Source organism: Anarrhichthys ocellatus, unplaced genomic scaffold, assembly GCF_004355925.1.
Source record: "Anarrhichthys ocellatus isolate YVR2014 unplaced genomic scaffold, GSC_Weel_1.0 scaffold85, whole genome shotgun sequence".
NCBI lineage: Eukaryota > Metazoa > Chordata > Actinopteri > Perciformes > Anarhichadidae > Anarrhichthys > Anarrhichthys ocellatus.
The window spans coordinates 142,681-153,222 of NW_022280115.1; the positions used below are offsets into that span (position 1 = coordinate 142,681).

At 41.7% G+C, this 10,542-nt stretch overlaps 1 protein-coding gene across 4 annotated transcripts in view; it reads left to right on the forward strand.

The window, feature by feature from the left end:
- The window catches only part of LOC116398548 (casein kinase I-like), a 33,122-nt gene extending 24,866 nt beyond the window's left edge, over nt 1-8,256 (forward strand). For 2 of the 4 annotated variants that reach the window (XM_031874941.1, XM_031874942.1), the window contains exons 9-12: nt 2,076-2,156; nt 2,881-2,982; nt 4,741-4,847; nt 8,202-8,256. In XM_031874941.1, the coding sequence (XP_031730801.1) occupies nt 2,076-2,156; nt 2,881-2,982; nt 4,741-4,847; nt 8,202-8,256 (345 nt within the window). The remainder of the gene's footprint in view (nt 1-2,075; nt 2,157-2,880; nt 2,983-4,740; nt 4,848-8,201) is intronic. The other 2 variants (XM_031874943.1, XM_031874944.1) reach the window with 1 other exon arrangement.
- Nucleotides 8,257-10,542: the final 2,286 nt, after the last annotated feature.

The following is a 10,542-nucleotide window of genomic DNA, read 5'->3' on the forward strand; positions in this document are numbered from 1 at the left end:
CCCCCCCCCCCCCCCCCACACACACACACACACACACACACACACCCCATTTCAAAATACAACCCCCAAAGAGTGAATTCCAACTGAAATGCTTATGATGAAGCCTGTCATTTAATAACCTCTGTTTGTGTGTTTCATACTTTCTGATTCTGTCTCCTCCTCCCCCTCTCTCCCCCACCCAGCCCCACCCTTTCAAAATAAAAGCCCTATGGATTAACTGTATTTAAACGTTACGCTCAAAATTAGGTTTTTTTGTTGAAATAATGAATGTTCTTACTAATACTGCGACAATTACTACTGCTGCTAATATTTATAGTATTACTACTACTGCTGCTACTACTACTACTTCAACTTTTGCTGTTGCTACTATTACTACTGCTATTACTGCTACCATCGATATTATTACTACCACTACTACTATTACTTGTACTACAACTGCTATTCATGCTACTACCAGTACTAATATTACTACAGCTATTAGTACGACTGCTACTAGTACTACTACTACTGCTATTACTGCTACTTAAAATACTGCATTTACTATTACTACTAATACTACTACTGTTATATTAAATACTACGACCAATACTACAGCTATTACTATGACTACTGATACTACTACTTCTACTACTTCTTCTAATTACTAATACTTCTACTACTAATGATACTTCTACTACAACTACAACTTCTACTAATACTACTCCTACAAATATCACTACTGCTACTACTAGTACTTATTCTAATGCCAGTAATACTTCTACTACTAATAATACTTCTACTACAACTACAACTTCTAGTACTACTACAAATATCACTATTGTTGACATTTTTTAAGCTACAGAAACCGTTCGAATATCAAAATGTTCAGCTCTTTCAGGAGAGGGGTGATATGAATTTTCATATTTGTAATCTTTAAATTCTTTGAAATATTAAGCTATTTGCAATTTTCTTTTGAATGGGATCTCTATGGAGAAAATCTTCAAATCCTGTTAAACTTCTTCAACTTTCAAAGCCTTCTTCTTCTCATACTTTCAGCTACATATGACTTCATATTTGTAATCTTTCAACTTTTTGAATTAAGCTTTTTGCAATTTTTTTTTAATTGGATATCTATTTTCAGCAATGTTTTTGAGATTCATTTCAGCTTTCAGCATTCCAACGCATTTTCAGCAGGAAATGCATTTTCTAGGTCTTCTTTTTATTATTATATTTCTTCCGTCCCACCTCTTCTGCTCCTTAATATTCTTTAGGAATTTTCTAGTTTAACTTTTATTATACAGAATATACAATGAATGAATTCAAGTCAAAAAGACCAAGGAGAGTCTGTCAGCAAGAAACACTTTTTACATAATTTATCGTCATTTCCATACACATCAAATTCTAGGTTATGAAATAATGACTTCACAATCAGACACAAATAATGAATAAATGATATATACTGTACGTATTCTGCCAGTAGGAATGGACACAGTACGGATACAGAATGCAGGTTGTTTGTTAATGACAGTGAAGATAACTGTGTGTCTTTATTAGTATAAGTGCACGTGTGTTGACACAAACTCCATCTAAAGTCTATCCAGCTGTTAAAGCCGACTGACAGCCGATCCAGCTGTGATCAGCTGATCCGCCCTCATCAGAAACAGACGTCGCTTCACGTGACGCTTCAGAGAAAAGGAATGTCTCATTTCTCTAAAAACACATTTCCTCGTTTCCTCCCTCCTCGCATGGTTTCCTTGCGTCTCTCCATGCACCGCAGATGGGAGGAACTAAGACACAAGTTTAAGAGACTTGTGATGCACGCAAGTTATTAATGTCTCTACTCCAGAAAGACACTTCCTCCTCCTTTAAGCTTCTTTGTGAACTGTAATCTGAATAGACTCGAGTTGAGTGGCAAATAACGTGAGCTTTGAGTTCAGCGGTGCAACATTCAGCGCCATCACTCTCACGCCTCTAGGCTAGTTTTTAATGGCTGAATGTGTAATCTATAAGATTAATAATGGTGGATAAGTCCACATGAAGAAGCGTCTTGTTTCCTTACTCTGACCCCATGTTGACCTGACTTCCTGTGTGTTTAGCCCACTCCTATTGGTCCGGTGGCCAGTGAGACTCCACTTCAGACGAGCAACCGAGAGAAAGTGCCGCAGACCAAAAACCAGGTACACCCACTCACTCTGAACAAATTAGGAGACGGTCATGATGGTGTTTTCATTCACATACCGAAGATGACCCCCCCACAAAGTCCTGAATCCTGATTCAGGGACAGCCCTAATATTATCCTTTTTGCTCCAATGTGTCGATGTTATGTGAGCACATAATTCTAACCTGTTCTGTAGCGGAACAAATTAGTTTCCCAAACAATATCTTTGCATATTCTACGGTGAGCGGTTTGTTGTGGTTATACCCCGCTTCTTCTACATTCACAAACACAAATGCATGTCAGTCCAGGTTCACAAAGGTTGCTCTGTGGGTCTGAGACAGGTGAGGTTGAGGAAACACTGAAAATAGACCTCCTTCCCCTTTTGCATGGGGCTTCCACTTGTGCACAGCCTTCTGTGCACTTCACTGTAATGCACACTTGAGCGCTCACCCGCCTGTTGCTCCTCCACCAAATACTGACTCTGAACTCACTATTTCTTTTCTCTTTCCTCATTCTTTTCTCTCTCCTCACCGTACTGCTCCTCTTTTCCATCGGCCCTGTCTTCTCACTCCTCCCTCGCCTCACTGCTTTTTCATTTTCTCTTTTCCACCCCGTCTCCGCCCCTTTCCATGGCGTGCCTCCTCTTCCATCTTATCTGTCCTTTTCACCTTTTCCCCTCCACCACCACCTCCTCCCTCCCTCCCTTCTCGTTCCTCCTGCGATCGGCTTCCTGTCTCCTCTAGTCTCCAGAGGGGAAAGGCAGTGAGTCGCAGCCCACTCCAGTGACCAATCGAGAGCTGCTGGGCTCCCATCTCACTGCTGATAGGCTGGGCGGGTCCGTCCAGGTACTGAGAGGAAGGGTTAGCTCTGCTGGCTTCTTGTCTGTCTGCCTACCTGTCTATCTGTCTGCCTGCATGACCTTCTCCGATACGGAGCAGGGCCGACCTCTAGTCTGTTTCCTCAGAACCTCAGTCATCCCCTCTCGTGGGGCTATTGTAATAGAGACTCTAAATGAATGCATCCACCTTAGTGCATTTTGGGCATTTTTTTCAAACTAGCACCTCCTTTGTCACATTGAAATAATGGAGACTCTACAAGGGACAGAAGGTTGTGTCAAGGCCTCTCTATTGACAGAACAGATACGTTGATAGTTATTGCTGAGATCATACGAGTTGGTGTATAAACTCTGTGTGTAACATAGGAGTTTGGTAAAGAAAGGTTCAGCTTGCATTTGGCCTTTTGTTCTGTTATATCTAGGCTTGTGCCAGGCACTCTAGACCAGAACTCCAAATGTAGCTCAGTACCTGCCATTGCTCTTATTTGATTCTATGGTTTTCAGTTAGTGGTGACCTGTTATATCATCAAACCACAGTTCAGAGGGAAATGTGGTGAGTTGGTGTTTATTGAGAATTTGCACATGGACAGAATCCATGTCTAAACATATTGGGATTCAATGCATTCTGAGGCACTAGCTGACACAGTTGTCCTGTGTCAGCTGACGTTTGCTGCACACAGCTGTTGCCTTGTAGGCTTACTTTTCCAGAGGTAGTGTTCATGCCTCATATATGGTCTGTCGTCACTGACTATGTTAGCATGCACAAAGTATTCTGTTTTTTTGCCCTTATTCCGAAAATGACAAAATGACTACTAAGCTGTTAACATGGTTAAAGGAAATGAACTGTCCACTAATGTTCCTTATTACATGCAGCCGTGCATAACCTTCTCTGATTAACAATCTCAATATGGAACAGTGGAACGACTGTGCCCTTTTGCTTCTTTGTATCAAAATCAGAAGTTTCCCAGCGGTGGCGGATGGTTCGACCATGTGAACACGGCCTCCCTCTTTCATTCCCTCAACCTGCTTTTGGAATACGTCTGTGTTGCGATATTTGCGCAGATCTTAAAATGTTTCAGGTGATAACACATTAATAGTTATGAATAATAGATTTCTGCCAATAAATCCCCCTAAATCTACACACTGGCCATTTAAGCAGGGAGTAGGCAAACAACAAAACACATTTCAGGAATGTCAGGCACACTTAAGGGAAGGGAAATATTTAAAAGCTTGCATGTGATGTCAGAACAGCTGTTCAGAGTGAAGTTAAAACATTTCAAGGCCAAAAAGTAGTCGTTGCTTTTTGTTATATGTCATAAAGCAGAGGTGTCGCTTTTTTTGCATGGCAACAAAATGAATGTTGACAATGCCTGTGTCTGTAGAGGTGTGACGCTTCCCTGGAGGTCACAGCTCTTATGGACTGTTAAGACCACGTCCACGTTAAGCGGGCTACATTTGAAAACAATCTTTTCCTTGTGTGAGGGTGCAGAGATGGACACAGATGGACGTTTGACCAGCTGAGACTCGGCACAGTAACTGAAGTGAAGAAGAACATGTCTGCTTTTCTATTGTTTCGGTGCTACAAAAAAACTTCTGAAAAATTAACCGAAAACACAAGTGTAGAAGCATGTTTTCACTCATGAGCAACGTTTTCAAATGTATCCGTCTCAGTGAGGACGTAGTACAAGTCTTTTTTAGTTTTGCCCCACCAAGATAGGACGCTGGTACGCCTGTACTCATCCCCCTCCCCTCCATTTGTCACCTCCAGGTGATGAGTTCCACCAATGGGGAGCTGAATACAGACGACCCCACTGCAGGACACTCCAACGCACCAATCACAGCCAATGCAGAGGTGGAGGTGGCTGATGATACCAAGTAAGGACACACACACACACACACACAGGGCGAGGCGACTGTGGCTCAGTAGTAGGGCGGGTCGATCCCCGGCTGCACTAGTCCATGTCGATGTGTCCTTAGGCGAGACAAATGGCTCCCAGAGCTGTGCCTACGGTGTGTGATGGTGTGTAAGTGGTTAGTTAGTTCTGATGGGCAGATGACACCTTGCATGTTAGGCCCGGTCATCAGTGAATCATACCTGCAAACTTGTCACTTTTCGGTGAAATTCACCGTTTTGAATCAAAAATATATCATCCACGGGAATCGTGTAGATCTGTAGAGTTTTTTTTTCCGGGGGGGGGGGGTGTCAACTGGCCAGCCAGCGTTTCTCAGATTGGAGTGAGACGAGAAGAAAATGTGATGTCGTGATCTTCGCAGTAGAAAATCTTTGACGTGTCGAGTCTTGGCCAATCAGCGTTCAGATGTCTACAGCGTCTTCATTTCCCTCCGTTAAAGTTTAAGTTCCGTTATGTTACGTTACCGTTCATACTTGCTGTGTTAAGTTAACGTCCACTGCATGCGGAACTTTGTCGACTGTTAGCGTTCGTCATTATCGCGATTTAGGAGGAAAAAACGTAACTTGATGAAACATGCAGCCCCCCGTGTTCCGGTTCAGTTCACGCGGTCACTCATTAACGTTAAACCGGAACACCGGCGCATCTGGTTGCAGGTTGTTTTTTTTTTAACTCAAAGTAGAATGAGGATGATTTCGTGGTCTGAATAACTTTCATGACCACGAAATATGAGGCCCAGATACTGATGAGATGATGAGGTCAAAGAGCTTCAGGGAGAGGAGGCTGTCTGTAGTGCAGCTTGATGCAGGGCTGAGATGTGAGTGGAGCTGGGCCTGGATAAAGGTGGAGGTCTAAACAGACGTGAGTACAGCTTCCTGCTGTCAGTGTTTTAAATACATTGATAAGGCAGGGTATGCTACATGCAGCCTCTGCTCCAAGGAGATGAACTACAGCAACAATGCATATTAATTGCAAATAGAAGATAGGCCACAAAACAAAAACAGCTGTACAGTAACAGTGGAAGTTAATATGAAGCCATACAGTAACAGGGTTCAATGAAAACTAATCACTATTTGTACAGGCGATGGTTCTCGCTACTCTTGCTATCTTTGTTTTTATTTGACCAAAACCATTGAGACCTCGGTCTCAATGGATTTTGTCTAAATAAAGGTTAATATTAATAATAGAGCTGAAATAGTGATTAATAACTGAATAATAAATTAGTTTTTTGCATAAAGTAAATTTCTTATCACTTAATTTTCTCAGAGTACACCAGAATGCTACATTTTAAACCTCATATTTAAAATAAAATTCTCGGAGGAGCACCCCCCCCCCGACAGGGTTTCGGGCTTGTCACCTTTTTCACCTCTCATGAGTTTGCAGGTATGGTGAATGAATGGGTGAATGACAGTCGGAAGACTGGAAAGGTGCTACACAAGTACAAGTCCATTTACCATTTACGCACACACAAGTTCTACTAGAATATATGTGTAGAGTATGTCAACACCTGCAACTCTTCTTTTATTTGTTTTGCCATTACAGGTAAAATATCATTTTGATTCAGACTAACTTGTGTAGTAAAAACAAACCAGGTATTAACAACCCTAGGCGAAGTTGGTCATGTGACCGTTAGCGTGACTTCCTGTGGCTTTCTACTCTCAAAAGCAGTGCTTCAGGAAGTGTTGACCTTGCACTAACAGGATGCTGACAGCGCAAGTCTCATTCTACAGAAGCGCTTATTATTAGCGCCGCACTCGCTTCTCTGGAAATCGCGGTGCTTCCACTTCTAATGCAAACCCGACATTACAGACAAAAGCTCTGCTTATTTAGTGGCGTGTGGGAGGAGTCTGATTACAACTGGAAGAAGATAACCGAAACTACCATCACATTTTTATTTAAGTGTTGCTAAAAAAGATTGGTGGATGGAAGTGATGAGATATCATATTTTTCCAACTAAGCCAGTTCAAGTAATTCAGTGACCACAGAAGAAGAAGAAAAGCGTCACTGCAGAAATCTGTGATGTGAGATAACTAGAGATGAGACTGATCCGATCCTATATTGGTATTGGCTTCAGATACTGAGGTAATCGCTGAGGTTAACACTCCATATGAATATGTAATAATGGTGGAGATGTCCCTCTCTGTTACGGCTGATAAGAAGCTTGTTAGCTACGCTAGCGTCTTTAGCACGGAGGTCGAGTGGCTGTGAGATAAACAACACATGGCTATACTTGTATTTTCACAGTGACAGCCCTGCAGCATGTTTCCTCACAGTGACGGTGTTTTGGCTCTTCAACCAGAAGGTCTCAATAAGCGCTTCAGCACCCAGGCTACTGCTACAGGGTGCTGAAGTCTAGCTTGTCGTACATGTACCGCTTTCCTACTCTACATGGTAACCATATAAACCTTTCACCACTTTTATTTCAACTGTTCACTTTTCTTAAACGTTATGAAGGAGTTGTCGGTTTGCCGTTGCACTCCTCTTTAAAATGATCGTATTACTTTTGGAACTCATGCATAGAAATCTTCTCACCAGTAGTTGCTGTGCGTTGATTGGTTCACGTTATTCAAAACATTAAAGGAGTTGCAATCCTACACTTGTTTGTCTGTGAATCCGACCTGACACTTCAAATGAATAGCGTTGGAATATTTCTATATGTATTAGTTACTGCTCTGATATCGGAGCTATATCTGTATGGGCAGATATCCAGGTATCAGTGCATCTCTAGAAAGAACCCAAACGGTTCTAACTTTGGCTGTAAGGTTTGTGTTCATGTAAGACCCCATCACCCATAGTATACAAAGCTAGTAACACTAGTGTACTTGTTAATGTTTTCATTCTGATCTTATTTTATAGTGTGTCTTATTTTCACTGCTGCAATTCTTTTGAAATGTTGTATTTTCCTTGATTTGATGCAGTCTATGTGCTGATGTGTGGCTGCATGCTCTAAGTGTGGGTACTGATTTGAATTTGGACACAAAGACTGGTGTGTGTGTTCTGAGATCCCCACAGTGCCACAGGGGCAGTGTTCAGATAGGAGCTGTGGTGAGGTTACACCCTCGGCAAGACAAAGAAGCTGGTTACCTTCGCTGAAGTTTTTTAAATGTTCATTCCATCTCTATCTTCCTTTATGTTTAAGCACTCTGTGCTGTATTTCTTGTATGAGAGGTGCTATACAAATAAAGTTGTATTATCATCCGTATTGTTATTGATTAGCTTCATGAGGTCTTACTAGAGTTTCCACGTTTAATTCACAAAATTCATTGTCACTTCAAATGCATGATAACAAATAACAAACACTGTTTGATGTGTGTTGCAGGTGCTGCTGTTTCTTCAAGAGGAGGAAGAGGAAAGCTCTCCAGAGACACAAATGAAAAGTAGAGAGGAGAGGGAAGCCCTGGTCTCTCTGTGGTTTCTCTCCGTCTCTTCCTCGAGCCCTCTTCATGTAACCCTCTCTTTCTCCCTTCCCCCTCCCCCAGTCCCCCTCTGACCCTCCTACCCTGCTGTTGGACATCCTGTAGTTTACCTTGAGTCGGCTGGACTGGCTGGGCCACCGGGCAGCAGGATATGTTTGCAAAGCTGATCTACTGGTTTCTACTGGTTTCTACTGGTTTCTACTGGTCTGGAATGACCGGACAGGCGGAGGACAGGCGGAGTGTCTGCTGTTCCACCTTAACTGTGGACCAGCTGCACCAGGAGTCTTCTTGTATTTATGGTCACAAACTGAACTGAAACTGGATCAACACAAACTGCTGGGGGGGAAACAAGTGACCACAAATAAAAACAGTTGATAGACTGTAAAAGGCAAGCTGATTGGCTGACAGACTGGATTCAGCTGGTTTATTGGCAGACTGGCTAGTTCTCTATTTTTGGGGTTTTGGTTTATTTCTTCCTTATTGGCTGGTTCAGATGAGAGCGAGAAGTGTATTTCTGAGGAGATACAGAAGACAGGACAACAAAAAAGATTGGAAGCAATGAGACTGTCGGACCACACGTGCACACAAAACAAACACACACACTCACACACACATGTACAAACACGCTGCACACGTTCTCGAGCTCATCATGAAGAGACTTCATGGACAAAAAGATGCAGCTCTCGCATATAGTCTATAAAGTTTTTATTCTCTAGGGTCAAAGGAAGACACCGTGAGCGGCTTGGTCTATTTCCTGCAACAGACTGGGCTCAGTGTACTTCTCAGACACATTCACCCTCAGAGGAAAACCCTCACAACCACAAGAATCAAAAGTTAAAAAGATGTTTATGTGAAAGCAATGCTTTTTCCTGTTTTAATTTGTAACTAAAAAACTGTCTACAATTTCGATCTTGTGTTTTTTTTTCTGTCTTTATGCGTTGGAAAAGTTTGTGTTTTGTAGCTTGGAGTGTGTTCCTCAAAATGTTTTTTTTTTTTTTTTTTATAAATAACTTGTAATTTTAATTTTCTGTTTTATTTTTTCCTCTTTCTCTCTGGGTTGGAGGATGGAAAGTCGGATAACTCCATTAAAAAACAGCCAAACAAAATAAAAGCTGATCTTTATTTAAGGGAATTGTGAACAATATTTGTTTCAGTGTTTGATATTTGTGCCTATGTTGGAGTACATCATTTAACTTGGCCTTAACTAAGGATACAGTATGATCATACAGACGGGTTAGGACACGGGTCTGGAGAATCTGAACTGAAGGATAATTGTAAAGCTTTACCAGAGAAGTCTTGTCGGTCCCTTTGTGTTAGATTGCAGTTCCCCTGCTAAGGGCAAATTGCCACACCAGAAATAACTGGTACAGGATAAAACCAGGTACAGATCTAGCTGGAGAGTGTCATGCTCAAAGTTGAAGTAATATTAAACTTAAGAAGTTTATTTACGACTATTAGTGAGTGCTTTACCCAAATACATAATGAAACATCAATTTATGAGAAAGCATGAAGGCCTTGAACTGACAGAAAAGGGCTAAGCAGACTAAATAGAATGCTAAGCACCTACAGCCAGGATTGTGAGGCGCTACCAGTCACTGTAAGGAGAAGCACATTGTAAACTGGATTTTGATCCTCATTGATCGTAGTCTTGTTCAGGACTCTGAATTTTTCTGTCTACATCTCCAGTTTGTTGAACAATTCAATGAAATGAAATGGCAATTCAGTCTGATGATCTGATGAAGGGTATTGGGGTAGCATGCACATGCTCTGCTAGCATGCACATGCTGATGTTACACAGATCCCCCTCTTAGTTTAGCGTGTCAGCATGCTAACCAGTTGCTGGCGTACAAATTAGCAGTAAACAAAGCGCAGCTGAGGCTGATGAACAAAAGGAAGATATTGAAGTGATGATGGTACACAACACACCCAGTGGTTGTCAATATGTGTCATTCTGGAGTCTTCTGCCATCCCTAGCCCTCCTAGTGGGGCTGAAAACAACATGCTGCAAATAAGTGGGCTATTTGTAAAAGAGACTTATGGAGAATAAATTTATATTAAAAAATTATATATATATATATTCATTTTTATTTGATTTTCAAATGGAAATCAGGTTTTGTTAAGTGTGAAACAAGGTACACAGGATATGTAAAAATATTGGCACTATTTTTGTTCCATAGTCCTCTAAGGGGAGATGTTGTGGAAGATGCTGGTGAGTTTGGCCTCCTGCCTCCTCTCCACCAGTAG